Consider the following 26,058-nt stretch of genomic DNA (forward strand, 5'->3'; position numbering starts at 1 on the left):
TTGGGAGAATCATTAACCAAAGCTAAATAAATTCCTGCTGCTACTTGCCAAAAAAGAGCACACTACAGAGTTGCCCATGTGAGGAGTAATTTGATCAAAGCCTGAAGCTCTTCTGGAGAAGAAATCCCTCTTTTCCCAGGGAAATAAGTTAAGGTGTGCCTCTTAGGCCTCCAAAGAGAATTTCGACCATATCATGTGCTCTACATTTTTAATCAGATCAGCCCCAAAGAATTCTTCAAATTTGGTGAAAATATAGCCAGCTATCCAATTTCATCTGATTCGTTAACAGACAGATATTTAACATCATTTATGTAACCATGTCTATTCTTTATCTGCATCATCAGCTGGGGCAACTCAGGGCTCCCTAATTGTAGATGCCTATTAGCTAGTTTCTCTCTGGGTTTTGTTGTTGTTGCTGTTTTGTTTTGTTTTTTCTGTAACTTCCAACCTTATTTTTGAACTGTCTTTAATACTCTTGATTGCTACAGCCATTTCCCCCACTCCTGCTCTGTTGTTCTTCTGTTGTTTTTTCCTCAAAGTCATTTGTTCCACTCACTCTCTGTGATTTTCCTGGTGGTTCAGAGAGGAAAGTAAGGATAATAAACTGTCACTCAGAAAGCAGACCTCAAGTGACCTCAGATGACCATCTAACCTATTCCTTCAACTCATTGAGATTCATAGAGAAAATTGCACACACAGAGCATTTGACCTGTGGCCATGTTTTGTACCATGTGTTCTCATGCTCCCTGCTGCAGAAATCTCAAATCCTGGCCAGTGACTCTGATTCTTAACACAGCTAGTATGCATTCTTTTAAGATGAACCACAGAGGGGCTAAGAAGAGAAAAAAGCCACCTGAGAGGCTGGTCACATTGCTTCATTGCTGAGGAGCATTCTGATTTTATCTGTTTGGGTCTGTTATTTTTGTTTGGTTTTCATCTTCCTCACTCTCTTGTTCTTTATTTCCTGCTGCTGTGGGTCACCTGACAGCCGTTTCTCTCTGAAGTAAATACATTGTCAATGACCGCCCAGCAGCACCCTGTGTAGCGTTGTTTATCTCTTTTTGGAGAGGATGTGCTTTGGCTGTTCAGCACTAAGGTGCTGACTGTTCATGACTGCCTTGGAACATCAACTTAATGTAATCAGATGGCTTGGGGGAGATAGAATTTCAGCAGCAAATTCCTGACATCGATGACTCAATATTTCCCTCCCTCCACCAAGATACTTTTCTGACGTTTCCTGTGACACTTGTACCAAAATTGGGACATGTGTGGCAGAAACTGGATACTTATTATTTGTACTTGCTTATTACAAAGTTTAATATAATTCAAGGATTAAATTTTTAAGAGCATGTCTGATCTTCCTACACAACAATTCAAATAAGACTTCGCTCCTGCCAGACTTTGGGCGTAAAATCTTTTTCATGAGACCTGTGATTATAAAGTAGTAAATCTGATGCCACAACTGAAAACAGGACTTTCTGTGCATTGTCACATTCAAATAATGAAGAGTCCCTTTGCAACTGTATGTCACTGAATTTAAGTTACCTTCAATTAGAAGATGCACTATTATTTTCTATGTGACTGAGAAAGGGCGGAGAAAGCTGCCAGTTGAGGTAAGGTGCGATACTTTCTTATCGTATTGATTTTAAGACCCATCCCAATTCCAGAGAGGTTAAAAAGTACACATAGTAGAATCAATGAAATACAATAAACTCCTTTTGTACTGAACAAAGCTCACAGGACCTTCACTATTTGATTTGGGGGGAAGAATCATGTTAATATTATGTGAATAAAGAAAGTGTTTAAAGTTATTCTATTGTAAGAAACAAATTCCTAGACATTTAGAGATAGAGATAAACAGGGAGTTATCTCTAATTGTATATATCCAATTTATTATTTGTTTCTTATTTCTATCGGTGACAGTCCTTTTTTTCGATGTTTGCAAAACCTTCCTTTGGTACCCCAATGCAAAAAGACCACCATGAAGACAATTTTTCTTCATTGTTAAATTCACTATGAATTATATTCCTTCACTGTTCATTATGCATTTTTAAATTACATCTTTAACATCCCAGGAATCTGTAATGAATGAAAGGTAATCATTTATGGGCACCAAAGGAAGCATCAGATGGACTTTGAAGCTTCCTTTGGTGTAGATCTTTGAGCAAAAGTGATTTGTATTCAGTACAGGAATATTAACCGTAGCAATTAAAACTTAAAATATTTCCTCCAAGTCTTTGTCTCTGTAAGCTGGGTGGCAATTCTGACTTAGATAAGCTTTCTAAAAAATATATCTGTATTAACATCAATTATTCTGAACAAAAAGAAAGACCTTTGGAGGTGGATATTCTTGAGCCCAAGTTTAAATTCTCACACTTTAGTATTTTTTTCCTTCTGCCTTTTATTTATTTATTTTTTTGGAAAAGCCCTGCCTCCAGTACTGACTTCCCCATCTCAGATCAATCTGAGGCAATTTCCATGGTTAGTTCTTAAGGAAATTTTTCTTCTGTACTTGATTTGAGTGTTGCCCTTATTTAAATTAAGCACAGAGCTATGCAACCACTCATTTTTTAAGTTCTCTGATTTATTTAGTATGTTTTCTTCTAAGCGCTCAATGTCCACAACCACAATAAAAAATGATAGCCATGCTGTTCAACCCTTATGAACCATTCTTTTGTAACTTCTGCTCAAAGAACAGATGGCAGTATTGGAGGCTCCTCATTTTAAGGAGATTGTAAACAGAAAATTAGTTCTTCAAAAGAAAGGAATATTCTCCACCATTCCCCACTAACAGGTATGAAAAGGCACTGTTACATTCAGTTACTGCCAATGTAACTTTTTTGTGTCCTATTTTCTGGAGATATTATGGGGTATCCTTCTTAGGGCCAGTTCTTGTTCCTCTCCTACAGATATTATAGGAGTTGCATTCGCTTATTCTAGCCACCAAGGAAGCCACATGTATATTAAAAACTGATTGACAGGTGCTATCCTAGAGCCTTAAGAATTGACAAAGAAATAGTTTCCCTGCCTTATTCACTAAGTCTAAGGAGGCAAGCTAGTAGAATATTTTCCAAGAAGCATAGTTTTTGAAATAATTTTACTACCCTCATCCATTTCCTTATCTTACTTCTCTACGTTCTAGGGAAGATTCTCCCTTACCAGTCTTTGTACAGAATTTATTCAATTTTCTATTAAAGTTACAATAATACCCTTCAGACGTGTGGCATTGATTGATCTAAATCACATAGAATAAAACTTCAATTGTCTACATTTGTTTGTTGGTGAGGAGGGAGACCATGTACAGAGATCCAGAACGGTTGGGATTCAGAGCAACTGTTGTGACCAGTTTACAAAGACATTTGGCCATGCCTGATACCATAGCCAAAGATGGAATTACAATAATGCTGTTCAAAATTAACAATCCATAACTACCAAGTACAGGTGCAAGGCAAATTGAATTTGGATATTGATGAAGTTGAAATGGGATACTTCATTCAGGGACCTCAGATTCATACTGTTGCATTTTTATGGTCTCATTAAAAGCTTTCTCTTTCCCCATGGGGAGGAAGGTGCATGCTGGGTGATCCCATTGAGTTGTCAGCGCTCTGCCCGGAGGTTCTGTTGATGGATATATGTCCAGCCACTTGAGAATTGTGTCTGAGTGAAATACACCTGCACGAGTCAATTATTAATGATAGTGCTTTTAACAACTCCCTGAAAATGTGGGGGTGTGATTTCTTCCATGGAGCTGACTTCAGTGAATTCACAGATGCTAAAATCTGGCATTTTTTAGATTTCCATTTCTTCTCCTAGGCTCATCATGCAATAAGCACATCGCTTTTTTATACTCTTTCCATCATCTCAGTGTCTTAGGTTTTGTTTCCTTTTTCCATTAAAATCATTCCTGTGTTTCGATCAGTGAAGTGTGTTGCTTGATTTCATTTGAGATTTGTATTTGTGTTTTTGTTTTCCATTCCTTTATATTTCTTTGGTTCGTAGTGTCAGAAGATGATGTTTTTTATGACAAACTGCCCTCGTTTGAAAGGCGCTGTGAAACGCCTGCAGGTATGGTGCTAGCCGAGTGATCTCTAGATAGCTAGACTTTAAAAATCCAAGCCATTATGCCATCTGAATGCTAAACTTCATGGACATGCTCCTCACCTCATGAGTGTCCAATGCCGATCAGATGCACCATCTATTTACTGTTCATCGTGGAACTCATGCCACTGAAATGTTTTTTAAGTGAACATTTTATAAAGCAGCAGGTTGCATGACAGTTTCTCAGTGAAAAGGTTCAAAAAAGGTGAGATGCAATTGCTTTGTGAATTTACGAAAGGAGGAATAATTTAACTGCTCAGAATTACGTGTCCAGTGACGGCTTTTTAATTAAAAATATAGTAGAGCACCGTTAGTAATCTTGTCTTTTCTTTGGTACGTAGGTAAAGGGTGTTTTGTGTCTGGATGCCTAAGGTGATTCCAGGGGAGGGGATGGAAGATATATGACATCTTCCACGAACTTTCAATTGATATGCAATGCTGTTGTCATTGAAAACCTCAGCTAAGTTTTATATAACCTATAACTCCGAGTTTATCTTTTTGAAAACATAGAAGGGGATGACATTGAAGATGAAATAAATACAGCAACTGCTGAATGACAGTTTAGCCAAACTAGTGCAGTTAAAATATGCTGACGCCCCTGCATGGCCAGGAAGACTTCTTCTCCATGCGCACCAGCACCGAGTACCAAGCTATCAGCAACACGTGCCCATCCCTTTAGGCCTCCATAGCTTTGCTTTTGCTTTCTGTTTCCCGAACTGAAAACAAAATAATAATAATAATAGATTGCCAGCCCTCCCTTTTTCCTGCATGCTAATGGCATGCAGTGCCTCTGCCCTCCCCCCCTAGTGAGATTAATGACCTGCTCTGTAACTCATACTATGTCCTTCTCTCTCCCTCTCCTTAACCTTTCCCATCCCGCTTCAACTCCTGGCCATACAGAGAATGAACAGCCTTCCCTCGTTTGGTTTGACAGAGGAAAGTTTTATTTGACTTTTGAAGGTAAGTAGTACATAGCATACCAGATTCTAATTTATCCTCCCCTCATGCTTTTCCCCCATTCGCATTTTTAAATCCCAGTTCTCTTCAAAAGACCTGCTCTCACTTTCTATATAAAAATGCTATGGCTACTTCAAAAATATTAAATACTAACGATAATATTCTATGAATTTGGTTTGTATGGGATCTTCGATTTTTTCATATTAAAAAATTAAAGCTAATTTGCAGTTAATATTGGTTACTTAATTAACTGTGTTAAATTGAAAAAAAACAAACACCTTTTTTGGGCAAGGAACTTAACTCTGTCAACCAGGGCTCTTTCCTAACTCTTTTGCAAATGCAATGCAACAAATATAAGGACATTTTTGGTTGGAATTGGCATTTAACTTTGCTTTGGATAATTAATATTTCAGATACAACATCCATTATTGTAAAATGTAAATATGTAAATATTCTTATGACAAGGAATGCTGCATGGGAGGTCGGAAAAGTGAGGAAAAGAAAAAAAAGTATTTTAGTAAGTTCTATTTGCATCTTCTGAAATGGAAATTGAAACTGGAATGACGAGTAAAATGGACAGCTACCACTGGACTTGCCATTTTAGAAGATGAAAGAAAATATACATAAATACAATGTCAGATATCTAACCTCAATGTTGGATAATTTGTTATATTCTGTATTAAGGATTAGCATTCTTCTGTTTTATATTTAAATTCTAAATCATTTTAACAAGCCAGGCATTTGATAAAATGGCCTGTTTAAACTATTGTATAGGAAAAATTAAGTAGTTCAACTTAATTAATGGACTATCTTACACATATTTATCACTCAAGCCTCTGCTTTCTACGATTTTAAATAGCTAAGTTTATCTTGGGATAAAAAGTTGGCCAAAAAATATTCTACTCTAGAATTGAACCTAAATATTGAACGTTTTGTATTTCATGACAACAAAAAGAACTTTCTTAACTTAAGTGTGTGTTTTAGCACAATTGTAAAAAATCAGAATGACTGATACAGATTTTGAAGTAGTTTTTGTGGTGTGGCTTTTTTCTCCTAACAGTGACTTTTCCTTGCAAGATGGGTCCCAGAGATGGAAGTCCTTAGCTTGGAGTAGCTTGAGTAGCAGCAGGAAATATTGTCTGATTTAAAGCTTCCCAAATACTTGATGTCTGTCCTGGGTCAGGCAGAGAACAGGTGAATAGGCAGTCTTTAGGGGAAGATGCATATTTTCCACATGATGTCGGAAACCTTCACTGCCTCGGGCCATTAATTTTGTGATAACCAAGATGCAAAATCCACAAACTTATGACCGGCTAAACTTTCTCTTCGAATCAGATGGAATTAAAAGGTGCCCAGGTGTCTTTTTACTGATCAACACATCTCAAAGCAGAAGCTACGGTTGAATAGGTTGGTGATCCTGACTTACAGCCAATACCTGCACACATAAAAGCCCTTTCTCTGGTTCAGTCTGGCCACAGTAGAAGTTGTAGTGTACCCTGCTTTAACCAGGAAATTAAGCCATAGGCTACCGGCAACCTTCAAGTAACATCTGGGGCTCCAAAAAATATATTACATAATTTTTTGTTGGTGTGGTTTGTTTTGGCTTTAGAGTATCTGTTGGTTGGTTTGCTTGTGTTTTGGTTTGGATTTCTTTAAACAGAGAGAGGTAGACTTTTTCTGAAGATACCAATCTAAAGAGAACTTTTGGTTGTTGGTTTGTTTGTTTTTAAAATCCACATCATCAATCAAATATAAGTATTAATAAACATATGGAATAACAATGTGAACCCCTTTTTTTCTTTTTAGGAAAAAAAAATATTTGTTAGTAGATTTTGGGGTATCTAAAGTTGGTAACATTGCCATTTTAATTAGTAAGATCCAAATTCCTTAAGCATCTCAATTTGAGCCAAGAGAAGTCATACAAGAAAGAGGTTGAATAGAAATTAATTGGAATCTCTAGTTCTGTGTTAGCTTCATCTTGGACTTTGCTCAAGGCTGGAAAGTATAGGCAAGGCTTCTTAAGGGACTATAGGAGCAGCCGTTTCATAAATGTGTCCCTAGTCTTCTCATCAAGAAACGCTCATGCAGATGAAAATACGTTACAATGAACTTCAAGAGAAGACTTAAGAGAAACTAAAAATGACACCTTACCCCCAGAACTAAAAATGACACAAGGATGGCTACGTTTTAAGAATGGAAAAGTTTGTTTTCATCATTTATGTACATTAGTCTCAGGTAGTTTTAGCTCGTGCAACCTGGAATGATTTTTAAATTTTCTGCTGTGATGATAAAATGGCATAGAAACAGTGACATGTTAAATTGCCTTGAGAATAGTGCCCCTACCCAAATTTTAAACTCCCAAAAGACTGTCATTCAACATGTTTTATTGAGCAGCACTTTTAGTATATTCTTCTAGGGCACTCTGGCTTTACCCACATTTGTTATTATTAATGTTAATTATCATTATCTTCAAGTCTTTATTCAGGGAATGCAGAAGAGGAAGAAAGATTCCCAGCTCAAAATATTCACTTGTTCTAAATAGCTTTGAAATTATTATTTGTTGGCATCTAAATAGTGTTTCTATCATGTTCAAAACCTTAGCCTGTCTTATCCATTGCTTTGTTCTTACCGTGCTCTAGGCATTGTGGTTACCCAGTGAGTGTTGAGTCACTGACCAATCAACCAACTCACTAATGAACATTGCCTTATGAACTTATTTGGAGATAACTTGAGATGCTTCACACCTCCAAATTTAACTTAACAAGAGAGATAGAAAAGCATTAGATGATAGTTCTAACTCACAAGAGTTCCAAAGCTTGTCTTAGTGGTTTACCTTTATAAACAATTTCATTTTTTAAAAATTCACTGAAATTTTAACCTATTTAAGTTGAGCTGAAAAAAAATGATGAAGGTTACGAAAGGTGGTAACTGTTTGAATTCATTCATCAAGGAGTATATCCAACTGAAACTATCAAGTATTCTTCTGAGATGGAAGGAAGGGAAAGATATTTCCATAACAAGCAGAAGATGTTAGATATTTGAATAATTCTGTAGAGCGTTCGAACATCAAGATGTTTCCAGAAATGTGCTGTCCCTCTCTTTGTTTAACTTATTTAACTACAAAATCATCTTGTATCTGGTAATGGAAAAAAAGACGACCTACAACCATACATTCTTGAGTGTCACCTCTCCTCTGTGCATACAGCCACTTGCACTCTCCTCTCGAGACAGCTCCGTGCTCCCGTTTACTAGTCTCACTCCCACCAACCTTTGGGAATGTCATGTCCTTAGCAACACCCTTCTCTGCATTCCCAGGCTCTCTGCCAGACTCACCCACCTGTTTCCTTAACTGCATCCCAGCTCTCTCCAGGGGCCATCTCTTCTCCTCTAGCTCTCTCCATGGAAAGTTCCTCAGTCTTCTGTGGGCCCTATGTCATGGGACTACGAGTTCTCCCAACTCCCCATTGCTACTTCCAACACCCACTCCCCATAGTGAAAAGCACCCGTCTGCTCATTCTACCTTTTACTTACGGCTGTCCGCCACTGACTACAGAGCATTCCTCTGCATTCATCTATAGGCTTAGGGATGCTGGCAGCCCCTTTTCACCCTCTTCTCCACCTCACTCCCTAGCTTCATTTTGTGTCATAGATTCGATGCGGATGATCCACCCAACACCCTCGCTCCAGGGCCTCTTGACTTCTTCAGTTCCAATAAACTTTCCCTCCACTCATTAACCCACACCTCTGGCCACATCTTGGAAATGGTCCCTACTGACAAGTGTCATTTTGGCTATTTCAGAACTAACCATGTGTCCCCCTTCCTATACTCCTATACAATGATTCTTTCATTCAACAAATATTTATTGAGTACTACTGTGTGCCAGCACTGTCCTAGGCACTCCCCTGTAGGGAACAAAACAGGAAACATTCCCTGTCACCATGGAGCTTACATTTTAATGTGGAGAATCGAAAATAAAAAGATAAACAAGTAAAATTTACAGTGTAAGTTCTACAGAAAAAAAAATAAAATAGGGAAGGAGAATGGAACATATTGGGGTGAAAATAAATAAATAAGAGGACCTGAGGTAATAAAAGTAATGAATAATAATAACACCTGAGTTCTTACTGTGCGAAAAGTACATTTCATCTACTATCTCATTTCATCTGCACAACTCACTGATGAAGCAATTCAGATTCAGCTAACATAAGTCACTTTTGCAGGATCACTCAGCCAAGAAGAGGCAGAGTAGGTATTGAAACCAGGCTCCTAGCTGGAGACCGAGGCTGATGCTCTGCTCCGCGTCCATGATCTCATTCAGCCTTCGCAACAGCCCCTTGAGATAGGTGATGCTGGCAGATTTTTCCAACTCTCCCAACCTTCCAGCTTCCTGGTCCCCTGACTACACCTTATCTTTGTCCTTGTTGAAACCTCTAGTCTCATGTCCACCCCACTCTCGTTCAGTCCACTAGCCAAGCCTACATTCAAGTTTTCTTCTTCATCCGGGTTAGACCCCGCCGAGGAAAAGTGTGTTCCTATACAGTGGGATCTACATTTTCCTCTTTGGAATTATGTAGTCTATGTGAAAAAAGTAACACTTGGATATTTTTAACTTCTGACCTCCTTCAGTAGGTTATTAAATATCCCTGCTTAAAAATTGGTAAGACATAATCATAGTCATGGACCACTCAACTTTCTTCGCCCTGACAATAGTAATAGCATCCTGTAAGAAGCAAACAGGTCAAATTTTTCACATATGACCAGAAGGATAGTAATTCATTCATCTGAGAGTCACTAAAGAAAGAAAAATTGAAAGGCATAACCAATTCTCTGGGAAGCAGCTGTTTTGCTAAATTCACAATATTCTTCAAGTGGGAAGTGTCCACTAATTGCCTCTACCCCACTGTAGGCCCTTTTCAATCAATAATGCAGTAAAGTTATCGAGGACCCAACTCTGCAAATCACAGTGTTAAGTACAACTAAGTTGGGGAAACAATATAGAAACATAGTGATACAAGACTGTCTTCATTAAAAATATTAAAATCGCACTCCCTAGCTATTCTGAATTTTTTTATGTAAAGTACATTGTCAGTATAAAATGTAAAGTCCTTTCTATTCATAACTGAAGATCGCAGTTTTTAAAATAGCCTAAACCTGTGAAGAAGATTCAAGTGGAGCTGAACCTGCAAAATGTTCTACCGGGCAGATCTGCTGAGGGTTTCAGAATTCACTCGACCTCTTCACAAGAAATTAGTGACCTGGTTCTGAAAATCTCTGGGATTGACCAACATGCTGATATTTCACTTGTTCCTGTTCTTTGAGGCAGGTGCCTTGGCTCACATGTTTTGTGTATGACTGTCCTGCTGGAGATAGACAAGAAAGTCAGTAAAAGAGAAGCCTCTTTCTTTAGTCTACTCATTCCTGACACCAAACATGTGGGGTGTTTCCCTTCACACTAAATAATTCTGACACTAACTACCTGGAGTTAGGCACACCCCACAGCTCAGTCCCACAAGCCTGCCCCCTCGCTTTACACGCCAGTCACAAGTCCCACAAGTCACCTGTACTTCTGATTGACCACCTATAAATTGAGGGCTCTCCACAGCCACCTCCTGGGGTTTGATAACTTGCTAGCACAGCTCACAGAACTCAGGAAAGAGCTTTACTTTCTATTACCCGTTTATTCTAGAGGATACGGTGCAGGCAAATGAAAGAAATGACTAGGATGAGGTATGGGGGTAGGGGCACGGAGCTCCCATGCCCTCTCTGGGTGTGCCGCCCTGTCAGTACCTTAATGTGTTCACCAACCCGGACACTCTCCAAACCTCATTGTTTAGGGGGTTTAAGGGGGAGGCTCATTATGTAGGCACAGTTGTGTGAACCATTGACTACTGGTGATTAAGTCAATGTCCAGGCTCTCTCCTCTTCCAGAGGTTGGGAGATGGAACAGAAAGTTCAATCCTTTAACCAACCAGCCCCCATCCTCCAAGAGTCACCTCATTAGTATGAACTCAGGTATGGTTGAAAGAGACTTTTTATGAATAACCCAAAACCCCCCACTAACCCTCTCACTCAAGAAATCACAAGGGTTTGAGGAGTTCTGTGCCAGGAACTGGGACAAAGACCAAATACGTGTTTCTTAACATCGTAGTCAGCAAAATGCTCCCTGTTTTAGCCCTGATGTCCAGGCCAAATTATGAATGGGTTGCTATGGATGACATGAATGTACAGAATTCATATCAGAATTCTATCCAATTAAATACTTGTGGGAAAGCTTAAGAGTAGGTGGCAGCTTCTATCCCAAGTCACCAAGCAAAGGGTACCCTTTAGTGAAAAGATGATTGTATTTGGATTCGGCATATCCAGAGTACTGCTGCTTATACCAATACTGCTGATGCAATATCACCAATAAACCCTTACCATGGCTCTCATCTTCTGCTAATTACTCCCTGGCCACAAACTCATGTAATCCACACAGCAACTGTGTGAAGTGGGCACTATTGTTATTCACACTTTACAGATGAGTAAACAGAGGCTCTGAGAATTCAGGTTACTTCCCCAAAATAACACAGCTAGTCAGTGGGTAAATCGGTTCAGAGGGAGTTAGTGTTATGTTATAAATGCTCCTAACCACTATAATATTCAGATCTTCGCTGTGCCACTCAATAACTATGTGATCTTGAGAATTTAATGTCTCTGAGTTTCTGTTTTGTAATTTTTAAAGTGGAAGGTATAATACCCACCTGGTAGGATAATTAGGAAAATCAAGTTAAGATTGTGTGTGTGTGTGTGTGTGTGTGTGTGTGTGTGTGTGTGTGGTTTACTAACATACTACATGATATGAAAGGCTTTTTGGTTTGGTTTTGGTTTTTTTTAGACTTTATGTTTTAGAGCAGTTTTAGGTTCAAAGTAAAATTGAGGGGAAGGTACAGAGGTTTCCCATTCACCCCCTGCCCTCACACATGCACAACCTTCCTCATCCGAGTGGGACATTTGTTACAATTGATGAACCTACATTGACACAGGGTAGTCACCTAAAGTCCATAGTTTACATTAGGGTTCACTCTTGGTGTTTTATATTCTATTGGTTTGGACAAATGTGTAATGACATGTATCTATAATTATGATATCCTACATAGTTTTTTCACTGCCCTAGTCCTCTGTGCTCTGCTTATTCATTCTTTCCCAGTCCCCCAACCACTGGCAAGCACTGATCTTTTTACTGGTTCCCTAGTTTTTCTTTCTCCAGAATCTCATATAGTTGGAATTATACAAGGTGTAGCCTTTTTCAGGTTGGCTTCTTTCACTTAATAATATGAATTTAAGATTCCTCCATGTCTTTTTATTACTCATATCTCTGAAATGTTTTTATTTTTCATACTTTGAATTTTCATTCAAACTGAATGAGGAGAATTAAGGGAAGGGGCCAAGAAGGTTCTGTAGCTAAGATGCATTTGTTTATTTCTGGTATTTTCCTGGTCTCTAAAGTGACCTCTTGGGTCTCTGGTAGTGACTAAGGCCAGGAGCTTCCTTTCGTATCCCCATCAGACTCACTGATGGTGTATTTTCTTCTAATATGGTCCAAAATACACAGTTGTTTCTGAATGTGTCCCTCATGCAAAAGAAAATGAAGATAATTCAATAATTTTAAAATATGTAAATGTTGGACAGCCTTTGCTTTGCTCAAGATTGAAGTCTTTTATTCCCCAACAAAGGAAATGAACCCTGAGTTTCAGTCACACTTGTCTGGATTAAAGTAGATTAAATCGTAGTGTTTCTCATCTGATTGGGGTTACCAAATGAAGAACAAATAAGAACAGCACAAAACCTTAAGCCCCACAAAGAAGAGTTGTTATGTGTAGTCAATTTCAACACCTGAAGCATAAGTTAAATAATTCCCTAGATCGGGAAAAGGGAACTAGGGTTAGTAATGAATAGAATAGAAAAGCTAAAGACTGTTCATTCTTGTATTTCTTCTTTCAGTGGTTAACAAGCATTCCCTGAGCTGCTCTTAGCTATCAGCCCCTGTGAAGGAGTTATGGAGGTAAAACGATATGGCTCCTGCCTTGTAGGAATTCACAAGAAATAGAAGAGTTAGGACTTTCTATAAAAGGCATACTGTAGTGAATGTCATAATAGAATTTTTAAAGCATGCTGGAAATGTATGAGTAATGGATAGATTTTTTTTAACTGGGAAGAATCTGGGAAAGCTTTTTAGAGACACAGGGACTTTGACCTGACTGACAGTAAGGGACAAGGAGGACTTCAGACACCTAAGATTGTTCCAGTTTGAAGAATGACTTGAGCAAAGGCGTTAGGGTGAGTGATATCCACGTTATACCCAGGAATGATATCCATGTTATATTCAGTAAACACTGGGAGAGGCCAGGAATGTTTTAAGAAATGATCTTGAAAAGTAAGTAGAGATCATAGTCCAAAAGGCTTTCAATACTGAGGGAAGGAATTTGATTACAATCTTTATACAAGGTGGAACTTTGAGAAATTTTGGAGAAAGAAAGTGGTAAGATCATCTTTGACTTTTAGGATTAGAGGCACAGAGAAATTTGGGGATTTACTGAAGCAGTTCGGGAGAAGTAGGAAAGCACCAACGGTACCGTTTTCACGGAGAGCTTTGAAAAACACCATTGGGGTAGAAACATCTGACATCTAGTAGGTTGTGGAAAATAAGTGAACACTTCCATTCTGAGACACAGGGAGAAGGGTTCTGTTGTAAACCAGGAGAAAGGAGACTCCAAGAGCACTAGATTTGGTCAGAAAGAATGAGTTTCTTTGGAGACGTCTCAGCTTTGAAGTCCTGCACACCATCTATATAGTATGAGTCCAGGAGTAAACAGACTGTGGAAACGTGGGAGTTATTTGCTTAGAGGTGAGGGCTGAATCCAGGGAGGTAAGGGTTTAGCCTTGGGGCAAGCCTGTATCAGGAGCCATATGGGAAAAGGAATGCATTGTAGCCTGGAACTTGCTTCGTTGTATCTTTTCTTTAAATAGCCACACAAGTATTAATGGTTAATTTTGAATGCAGGATATTTAATGGACAGGCTTTTGTGGTGTATATTAAGTGCCTAGATCTTTTGCTCATCTGTTGTCTCTCGGTCTTTCGTGTTCGGAGGAGAACGCCTAACCTGCTCACCCGGCTGCACTCTGAGTATGACCGTTCACCTAAGTAACAGATAGGAAAGTTGCAGACATCAAGCCTAGAAGGAAGGTACCAGCTTCTAGAAGGCCATTATTGCAAATACAAGTTAGCGTAGAGGTGACGTCCTGCCTCCTTTCCCTGACCGTGGCCTGTCCACGCCTTTCGTCCTCTCTTGGGCGTGTGTCCTTCTCATCTGTCTTGGGAGCTTCTATCTCTTCCTCCTGATGCACAGACGTGAACACTCAAAACTGAACATCATTTGAGACTGAAGGAATCTTTCATATTTGTTGAGTACATCAAGCAAAAACATAATGACTTGTATAAACCTTACAAATAATTGAGTAATAAATTCTGTATTTCTTGGCTTATAAATAGAAAGACAATTGTTTCTTTTAATAGGGAACTTCATTTTTCTCTTTCCATGAGGTAGGAGCTCTTGCAATAAATTTTAAAGTCCCCTGCCTATCCCCACAGTAAACTTATAAAAGTCATGTTCAAAAGGAGCAATTAGTTGCTTGTTATGATATTGCAGAGTTTCTAAACTACTCCTCATAGTAGCTGCAATGTGTCTAGACATGCTCACAGTTAATATTCTCTAGCAGGAATTAGGACTGTCTTCATATGTTTATATGTATGTGCACAAAATTGATTAAAATGCTAAGGTTTACCATGTTTACTAATTCTACAATAGGTAGGTATCTGATAGGGAAAACAATGATCAAATTTGTAGAACACGGCCTTGATAATATTGCTATAAGGACAAATATTGTTGTGGCTGTATTCATTCAGCAAGTAATTACTAAGCCTCTACTACGTGCTCAGCACTATGAAAGATACTGGGGTTACAGTCGGGAACAAGAAAGGCATGTTTCTACCTTCATGGAGCATAGAAAAGACATTAAACAAGTTGTTACAATAACGTGCAGAGATTGTTGTAATTCAGGAGATAGGGTGTTTGGGGAGGCACCCAGCAGAAAGACAACCTGGCCTAGAAGTTAGGGAGAGCTTCCAGAAGAAGAGACAGGCATGACTTTTAAGTCTACACAGAGTCCGCTTTAAAGAAAGATAAAATGTTTGCTGAGTTAGAGTTCTAATGAAAATCTTACATAATGTATAAATGTTAATCTAAAGGCATATTGGGTATTATCCTAGATATTAGAAATAGAAAGGGCTTCCCTGGTGGCGCAGTGGTTGAGAATCTGCCTGCCAATGCAGGGGACACGAGTTCGAGCCCTGGTCTGGGAAGATCCCACATGCCGCGGAGCAACTGGGCCCGTGAGCCACAACTACTGAGCCTGCGCGTCTGGAGCCTGCGCTCCGCAACAAGAGAGGCCGCGATAGTGAGAGGCCCGTGCACCGCGATGAACAGTGGCCCCCGCTTGCCACAACTAGAGAAAGCCCTCGCACAGAAACAAAGACCCAACACAGCCATAAATAAAATAAATTTAAAAAAAAAGAAAGAAATAGAAAAACACTCTCCATTTAATTTATATTAGTTTACTCTCAGTGTACACACATGCATGCACTCACACATATATCCATAGAGATAGAGAAAAATATATGGAATATATATATATTTAGAGAAAGGGAGAAAGTGTGTGTGTGTGTGTGTGTGTGTGTGCACGTGCGTTGGCTTTGGAATTAGCCTTCAAGGGTCTAAATTATAGTCTAAGCATGATGTGACTTTAGGGAAGCTACTTAACCTAAGTCTTGGTTTTCTGCTCTGGAAATTGGAATAGTTATGGCATTACTAGGAAATAGTAACCTATTTCATAGGGTTGTAGTGGTTGTAGTGAAGACTAAATAGTCAAGTACGAGGTCAGTGCATGCAAAGTGCTCAATAATGATTAGCTATTACCACTGTTGTCCAACTTCCCATATCCCTGGACTGTTTTGTTTAGTTATTGCCTGCTCTGAAGAAGGTCGGGTTGTTGCATTCTAGTCTTCTTCCACATAAAGCATCTGGCAACTCAGTCTGCTGTGAGCTGCTACATGGCCCCCCGCTCTTTGTCAGCAGGGACAATGGGCCATCTTTTCTGGCTGCTTATGAACGGGAGAATCACGTGGAAGCAGGATGCCTCCTCCTGCTGTACACTCACCTCCTACCGCCAGCCTCCACCAGAGCCAATCATTAAAGCTGCCTTGCTGAGGCTAATGATCTGCCTGGTGATACACTCCTCGGGATGCTGTGTTCATGCTGATGGGAGATGTTGGAAGAAAATCTGTTATCACTTCTTTTATTAAGGAATTTGTAAATCAAGGTATTTCAAGGTATTGCAAATTTGACAAGTAACTTCAAACTTCCTGAGAAAAGAATGGAGAAGCTGAGAGTCACCAGAGGGATCTATTTTACCTTTGCATAGTTGTGAGCCTTCATCATGCATAGCTTTTTTTTAACTGAAGTATGGTTGATGTACAATATTATATGTTACAGGTGTGAAATATAGTGATTCACAATTTCTAAAGGTTATACTCCATTTAAAGTTATTATAAAATGTTAGCTATATTCCTTGCATTGTACAATATATCCCTGTAACTTATTTTACACATACTAGTTTGTACAATAGTTTTTTATTATGTGTCTTCTAAGAAGAGCTGTCCACAGATTGAGACAGCCTATACATTGTACTCCTGATTCTGACTCCCCCAGACAGAGAAACGGACCTTTGATTACGCCCTAGAGAGAGGAGAGCTGACACAGTGAATGAAAAAGGGATTCAAAGAGGTGATGTCAAGACTCGGGAGAATCTCCCATTTCTAAGCCCTTTTATGTATGTGGAATGAATATATTTCATCAATATCAAACATACTCCTAATAGACTTTAGTCAATTACTTGTGAAAGGCCTTTGTAAACTATAAAGTACTATACAAATGTAATCATTTCTTAAAATAATAGTTAACATTAATGAATACTTAATATGTGCTAAGAATTTTACATTCATTGCTTTATTTATTAAATCAAAGATTGATTTGGGGTCATCAAGATAAGGCATTAAGATAAGTCATTGCCCTTAAGATTTTAACCCTTTTGTATCTTCAACTATTTTGCAACATGTATGTGGCAATAGTCTCTGCTAGAGTTTAGAATTTCAGAAGACAGGAATTTTCATGGACGTGTTCCTTTTCTACTGGCTCTGCTGTACTGAATCACCAGGATATTAGTAAATATGGCCTTGGGGCTTCTTTTCCTGCTGGCACATATTCACACAGATGGTGTGTGTGACTTACAATTGTGTTGCTCAGTCTTATATTCAGAGTAACTGCAACATTGCTTCAAGATTTGATTTAGAGGCTCATTGAACTATGCCTTTGAGAAACACGAAAGGTTTTTCTGGAGAAGTATCACACAGGGGCAAGGGTGAGGTTAATTTTTCAAAGATGTTTTGGTGACTTTCAGGAGTTGCAGTCATCATTGTAAAGGGTGAGTCCAGGAAGAATGAGTTACTTAATGTTGATTACTCCTTTCCTAGATTTTGCCTTTTTTGGACTGCTCACAGCCCATTCCCCAGGAAACTGGTGGCTCAAATAGCAGGCTTTCAGGCAGTCAGACTAGGACCAACAACATTCTTTATGCCTCTCCATTCATAAATATCAAATATCATAAAATTCAAAATTACCGGCATCTACTTTTTGACTGTAAGAACAGAAACCATTCAAGAAATAAAGGAGAAATGTAGAAACTTCAGAGTTATTTAAGATCCTAATATAACTCTCAATTTCTTTCTTTTTTAATTTTTATGTTATATTGAAGTATAGTTGATTAACAATGTTGTGTTAGTTTCATGTGTACAGCAAAGTGATTCACATATATCAATACATGTACATGTATCTATTCTTTTTCAAATTCTTTTCCCATAGGTTATTACAGAGTATTGAGTAGAGTTCCCTGTGCTATACAATAGGTCCTTGTTGGTTATCTATTTTAAACATAGCAGTGTGTACATGTCAATCCCAAACTCCCAATCTATCCCTCCCCCACTTCCCCTCCTCGTAACCATAAGTTCGTTATCTAAGCCTATGAATCTGTTTGTTTTGTAAATAAGTTCATTTGTATCATTTTTTTTAGATTCTGCATATAAGCGATATCAAATGATATTTGTCTTTCTGTCTGACTTACTTCACTGAGCATGATAATCTCCAGGTCCATCCATGTTGCTGCAAATGGCATTATTTCATTCTTTTTAATGGCTGAGTAATACTCCATTGTATATATGTACCACATCTTCTATTTATAATATTTTTTGCCACACTATCCCTAATCATGCTCATTATATAAAATTTAGAAAAACAGAAAGCTATAAAAAATGAAATAATCTATAATCTAATAACCATAGATAACCATTGTTTTGGTGTATTTTATTCCTAAGATTTTTCTTGTGTAGGTGACTCTGTGTGTGTGTGTGTGTGTGTGTGTGTAGTTTATATTTTCATACAGTATATAAGTATGCATTCTCTTACTTTAACGTATGATAATGTCCCCCATGCCATTAAACTGTATTTGAAAATAGCTCATTGTTTTATTCTGATTGTGAAATTGATGTAAGCACATTACTTTTTAAAACTTCAAACAATATGGAGAAGTATAGATAAAAGAGTAAATACAGAGAAAGAAGGAAATCCTGCTATTTACAACAACGTGGATGGATCTTGAGGAAGACAAATGCTACATGGTATCACTTATATGTGGAATCTAGAAAAGAAAAAGTCAGACTCGTAGAAACAGAGTGTAGAAAAGTGGTTGCCAGGGGCTGGACGTGGGGGAAATACGGAGAGGCTGGTAAAAGGGTACAAATTTTCAACTATAAGATGAATATGGTCTGAGGATCTAATGTATAACGTAGTGACTATAGTTGATGGCACTGTATTGTATTGATACAATTGAAATTTGCTAAGAGAGTAGAACTTAAATGTTCTCACAAAAGAAATAAAGAAGGAAAGAAGGAAAGGAAGGAAGGAAGGAAGGAAGGAAGGAAGGAAGGAAGGAAGGAAGGAAGGAAGGAAGGAAGGAAGGAAGGAAAGAAGGGAGGGAGGGAGGGAGGGAGGAAGGAAGGGAGAAAAATATGTGAGGTGATGGATGTGTGAATTAATTAGATAGGAGGAATCCTCCCATAATGTATATGTAGATCAAATCATCACACGTACACATTATATATCTTACAATTTTATTTCTCAATTGTACCTCAATAAAGTTAAAGAAAAAAGATCCTGGAACTGAAAAAAAAAGAGTAAATACAACGCTGAAATCACACGTGTGTTTGTGTGTGTGCATGCTGCATTTACTTGATTCCAAAAAGCCATCCATTGGGATGTGCTCCATTGGTTTAACAACATTTCAGGTGCAAAATAAGCTTCGTTAAAAGTATAAAAGCTTATTTTTCCTAACTAACAATAACAGACAAATTGCAAGCCACTATCTTCAGTATAACTATCAGAAATTGAATCTAAACTTATTTCAATTTCAGAATTAAATATACACCTAAGTCACTCTGGCCATCAGCAGTTACATTTAATATCACAGTGACTTGATGCTTTTTATACAGCATGTTCATAATCTTGACCTTTTTATTCTCTTTGATGTTGATGGTTTCATTTGGGGGCACATCAAAAATTCCAAGGTTTTATCTGCATTTGTATTCCTAAGTTTATTTATAAATTGCCAAAATGTAACTTTCTTGAAAGTCAGCCAGAAGTTGTTGACAGATACAGTTTTAGCATCTGAGTTATATATTCTTTCATGATGCATAATTCAGTCATAACTTCATCTTTCAAAATTCCATGGTTTACATTTCAAAGAATCTGGCAGTTTCTCCTGCCTGCCGTTGCATAGCTTGGTGGGTGACAGTTTATCTTCTGTGTACAAATAACTTTTCACTTTATTACTGCATCAGATGGAATCTTTAAAAAAAAAAAATCTTAAGGGAAAATAAGGGTCCAAATTTAATCACATGAGAGGCTGTCAATTCAAATAACTCAACTCAACTGAGGGGACCTCGAGGTGAGCTGATCACTTCTAATCAAGGTTACATTCCCACAAGTACAAACAAAGACAACTCTGGAACGTGTTCTGTTAGCAGCTGCCAGTATTCTTTTGACATTGATTACAAGATGCATCTCAATTTCAGAAATTTTAATATTTTCATGTTTTCAAAAGTATGTTTCTTAACAATCAAGGAAGTATGTACGATTTATGCAAATAGAAGATAGACTCTGCTCTATAACCTGCGTTCAATAGTAGCCATTTAAATTTATGATATGGAGTGTCTGGGATATATATGTGTGTGCATTATATACATATACATCTATATAATCATGTTAATGGTTCCATAGTATTATATTGTATGCATGTACCTTTCTTTTATTAATGGATATTTAGGTTGGTTTTTTCCTTTTTTTTTTTTTGCTATTGTGTAAAATGGTGCAATGAGCAGCCTTAAACCTATGTCCTCACGTACTTGTGTGAATTTTTCCAAAAGATAAACTGCTAAAACTGGAATCACTGTGTTAAAGGGTATGCACATCTAAAATAATACTACATATTGCCAAATGTCCATCCAAAAATTTATACCAGCATTATGTTAACATTTTTTCCATGCACTTATCAACACTGAGTTATGTCAGTATTTCTCATCTTTTCCAGTCTAATAGGTAAAATGTGATATGTGATTGTTTTTAGCTCCATTTTTAATTACTGAAAACCTTTTAATATCTGCATAGCATTTCATTCTTTCATGAATTGTGATTTATTTCACTTCAGTTGTTAGGCATTTAAATTGCTTCAAGTTCTCCCACATGCCATGAACATCTTTGCACATAATTCTTTGGCCTTAAGACATTTTCTTAGAATAGATCCTTAAAATTGGAATTATGGGCTAAATTTATGATACTTTTAAAGGCTCATGATACACATTGCCAAGCAGTTTTCTAGAGAGGTTATACCAACTTTTGCTTCCATCAACATTATATTACAGTGCCTATTTCATTATATGCTCACATGCAAGAAGTATTGGTTTTGTCAGATCTTTTCTAATCTGAAAAGATAAAAAATTATTTCTCTCTTCCTGTTGTATTTCTTTGATTACTAGTGAGGCTGAACTTGTTTTCAAACTTTTTAGCCATTTATGGTTCCTCTGTGGGGTGCTTACTAGATATTTTCCCAATGATCTTGATTAGCCCACCCATAATTTCAGCCCCATAGATATTATTCACTCTGTAAGTTTGAAGAAAGAAATAAACCATTATTATCCTTTAGCAAAACCAGTCCCGTAAAGTTTTTCCCAAGAGAGTTGATGAGGTGTAAAGGACATTCACAACCAATGACCCTTTTAAAGCTGTAAACCAGATCTTCTCAAACTGTTTTTTCATTATCCCCCTTCCCTTACCCACAGAGTCTTCTTAGACCTTTGTTTCCCCCTCATTGCTCCCCAGTAGAATTTTAATATCACAGATGTACTGTACACCTGGTTATGCACTGTATGAATATCTGTGTGCTTCATACATAAAAAGGTAAAGATTTCCTTCACCTTCCCCTAAGAACCAATTTCTACCCCTTTTGGGGAGAAGCTGCCCGATTGAGAATGCATACTGTGCATCCAGCTGGATCTTGGAGCAAAGCTTTCTAACATGAACAGGCCAACATTGCAAATACAATTGAAGTTAGATCTGGTTTCAGTCACAGCACCTTTCTATTTACTATAGAGCAAGTTACCTTGAGCAAATTATTTAATTTCACTAAGCTTCAATCTCCTCAATGGTAACACATGCCCAATAATGGTATGTACCTCAAAGAGATGTTTGGAAAGTAGAAGGCATAATGCATGTAAACAGCACAATGGCCATCCCATATGTGTTCTACATAGAGTAGCTCTTCATGTCTTCTCCACATTCTTTGTCATACCACGCTCTAGCTGCCTTAGCTTCAGATGCTTAATCACTCTCAGTATTGTCTGTATGAAGTTGTATAGGGTTTGGTCATGTGAGTCCTCATACTGAAGACGTTTTCATTATGGCTTTGTCTCCTGCCTTATGTCCATTTCTAATAATAGTCCTTGTGTTGAATATGCTTGATGTGACTTTGATGATGAAAAGGAAACGTAATTTTTCCATTTTCTGAGTCAACCATATTATTTTAGGAAGTTAATTAAATACGGCATTAATTAATGTTGGATGATGGTTTGGGAACTGTAAGCAAAGACCCAGTTTGAAGAAAATTCTCTATAAAATATAACAAAAACGTTGACCAATCACATGTTTATGGACTAAGTGGAATTTGAAAAGCAACAATTATATGCACATGAAATATATATATTATATGTGTATATATACATTTTACACATAAAATATATTTTTGTATATTTATATATGTATATATTTATATAGGTATATATTTATATATTTTATATATATGTACATCTCTCCAAGGCAGGTGAGCAGGGGCTTTTTTTTTTTTTTTTTAAATTTATTTATTTATGGCTGTGTCGGGTCTTCCTTTCCGTGCGAGGGCTCTCCCTAGTTGCGGCAAGTGGGGGCCACTCTTCATCGCGGTGCGCGGGCCTCTCACCATCGCGGCCTCTCCTGCTGCGGAGCACAGGCTCCAGACGCGCAGGCTCAGTAATTGTGGCTCACGGGCCCAGTCGCTCCGCGGCATGTGGGATCCTCCCAGACCAGGGCTCGAACCCGCGTCCCCTGCATTGGCAGGCAGACTCTCAACCACCGCGCCACCAGGGAAGCCCCGAGCAGGGACTTTTGAAGAGGAAGACTGAAAACAACTCTAATCCTATTTACATACCCAGAAATTCAGTGTCCTTAATTCTACTCTATGATAACTGACTTTCTTAAGTATGCCTTCCTCATTTTCACGAAGGTGTATGCCTTGCACACTGAAAAGCATGTAACAGGTATAACTCACCCAAAGCCACTGTGGGTCGAGACAAGCCTTTGGGGCTCCTTATGTGGAAGGAGCATGGAGTTAAGTGGACCTTCATTTGAATACTAACTCCACTGCTTACGGTGAGAATGTGAGCAAAAGACTATCTTCTTTCAGACTCAGTTTCTTGATCTGTAATATGTAGTAGTGCCCATGTGGGCACAGGACTGTGGTGATAATTAAATGATGCAGTATGTGTAAAGCATAAAAGAGAGTGTGTAGCTCATAGCAAGTACTCAGTAATATTGGTGCCTTCTCATTTGAGGCTTACCCTTTTTCCTCTGTACTGGCACTTGGCACTTAGCAAGTCGATTGATGCCACTTATCTCAGGATGTGAGGAACCAAATTAGCACTTAGGGAATCTTTCTGACTTTCTTAATCTCAGTTTTGTCATCTGCAAAATAGTAATAATAATATTTTTTTAAATGTGAGGATTCAGTAAGGTAATGCATGTGAAACGTTTAGAATAGTCCTGGGATACAAAAGTATATGTTCAGTTTAGCTATCATCACAGCATTATTATTTATTAGATTAACCTACAGCATTCATTAGATATAGAATTTTTAGACCTAGAATTCTAAAAGAGACAAAAATATACAAATATACCGAAATACACAAAATATTTTACATGTACATTTTTATATGCAGCATATACACACATATACAACATACACATATAAGATAAATTTCAAATAATTTAAGTCAACTAGTTTATGTAAAGTTGTAACATTCCAAGATGCAGAGAAAAAAAAATAGAAAATTTTATATGTAATAACTTTCCTTTGACTCCTTTTCTTACAAACCTATCCTAAAAATTTTTAAACAAAGTTGCCGTGATTTAAAAAAAATTAATATTACTTTATTAACCATCACTTCAGCTAGCTAAGATTCACAAGGTCACAAAAGTACAACTCAGCTTCTCAAGTTAAGCTCTCATGATAAAATTCTTTCTACTGGACTAAGAAAAGCTTCTAATCGTCTCTTTATCTTACTTTGTATGCTAAATGCATATGGTGTTGAGGGCAGCCTGAAACCATATTGTGACTGCCCAGCAAATTCTCCTTCTCTGTTAATGATAATGGCTATTACTTATTGAGTATTTACTATGCGCAGGCACTCAGATTTATATATACTGGCGAAACTCCTTACTTTAATGTCCTTACGGGTGTCTTTGCAGTTACTGGATTTGGTAGGAAAGTAAAGACCAACTCGACATGAAAGTATTAATCTAGAACATTAGTCCCCATTCTAAAATCAGTTTACCAAATTAACACTAGCATCTATCACCGTTCATCACATAATATGCAGATTTAGTCAGTTTTTCCATAAATGTCTGAAACAAACAATGGACATACAATGCAGGTGCAGTGCACATTTATTGCAAAATGAAATTGCCAGTCTTAGAAAGGATACAGGATTCCATGAAGTCAAGGAAAGTGATGGTGTAAAGCTCCTTAGGTCATATTCAAAGTCATTATCAATTGAGGGTTTAGCAGAAATAATACTATTAATGATTGAAGAAGAAGAAATAAAGGAAGCTTACATCATAGCCACTTCAAAAGAAAATCAAGAAATTGAGAGACCCTTAGGAAAATTTATAAAACTCTCAATTAACCCTGCAATATAGGATCACTTTATAATCATGAAAGAAAACCAAATCTGAAACTAGATTGTTGTATGAAGCTATAATACAATTTATCAGAAAAATATGCCTTTCCTCAAAATATCAACACAAATCATTTTTGTTCATTCTAAGAACTCATTGATTATTTGATTGCAGTGTGTTAATAAAAGATTTTTTTCACAAATTTAGTTTATGACAATTTAGAGTACCAGTCAAGCCTTTTTATTACTATATCCTATGAAATTTTGGAAACCGTTTAAATGCATTCATTTCTAAGTGACTTTTTTTTTCTGATACTGACTATCCTCAGATAACAAAGACATTCTATATCATCATATGTAATCTTCACAGTATCTGTAGAAGGTACTATCTCCATTTTACAAAATGATGAAGGTGGACATCAGCGAGGTTAAGTAACTTTCCCAAGGTAACGCAATAAGTGATAAAGTCAGGATTCAGATTTAATTCAATCTGATTCCAACATTTTTGTCTTTATCACATTATACAGAATATACTCTAAAAATTATAGTTGAATTGACTATAATTTATTTTTTTACTAACTCTACTAATATGATTTGCTTTGTTTTAGAAAAAGCTAATCCAGTTCCCACTCTCTGCTTCTTCATACAACTCCTGGAGTTTCTCCTCTCTTCTTTCATGCATTCTGATGCTCTCTGTTGCTTCCACCTATTGGTTCTGTCTCCTGCATTCTCACTCCTGGACATAAGGGTCATTTGCCCGGCGTGTTCAGTGGGCCTGGTAGAGCATCAGTTGTTCAGGTTGGTAGGCTGCAAGGCTGGTAATGGTCTTCCAAACAAACAAGACTGCCCTCTCCTGCTGTCCATGCTTCATGTTGTACTTTCAGAGTGACTGTTTCCAAACCCAGATGACAAGAGAGTAAAATTTGCAGCTCTTTTGACTCCTGACATTTGTAAGTGCAGATCCTCTTTACAGTCAGATAAGGTTGGTGGCACTGACATTGATGTCCCAATTTAATAGGGATGCAGCTAGAATCAGTGACCTGCCCAAGGGCAGATGTTCACTAAGAAGCACAGTCACTAATGAAGCCCACAGCCTCCGAAGAAGTTCTAGATTCTTTACTGTAACAGCAAAGCATAATAACTAAAAGTATAGATCACTTGCTCTCTGAGTTTGACCTAGTTACTTACACTTCCAAAGTTTCCTCATCTCTAAGAAAAGGTTGTTAAAAATAGCACCTACTTGGTGAGGTGTTTGTGTGAATTAAAGGAGATAATGCGTATGAAGCATCACACAGAGTTAGGACACAATAAATAACAG

The 26,058-nt window shown here is 37.7% G+C and overlaps 1 protein-coding gene across 5 annotated transcripts in view; it reads left to right on the plus strand.

The window, feature by feature from the left end:
- SGIP1 (SH3GL interacting endocytic adaptor 1) overlaps nt 1-26,058 on the plus strand; it is a 211,969-nt gene that overhangs the window by 158,235 nt on the left and 27,676 nt on the right. For all 5 annotated transcript variants that reach the window (XM_068540058.1, XM_068540060.1, XM_068540057.1 and 2 more), the window contains one exon: nt 4,999-5,058. In XM_068540058.1, coding sequence (XP_068396159.1) covers nt 4,999-5,058 — 60 coding nt within the window. The remainder of the gene's footprint in view (nt 1-4,998; nt 5,059-26,058) is intronic.

This window comes from Eschrichtius robustus, chromosome 3 (assembly GCF_028021215.1).
Source record: "Eschrichtius robustus isolate mEscRob2 chromosome 3, mEscRob2.pri, whole genome shotgun sequence".
NCBI lineage: Eukaryota > Metazoa > Chordata > Mammalia > Artiodactyla > Eschrichtiidae > Eschrichtius > Eschrichtius robustus.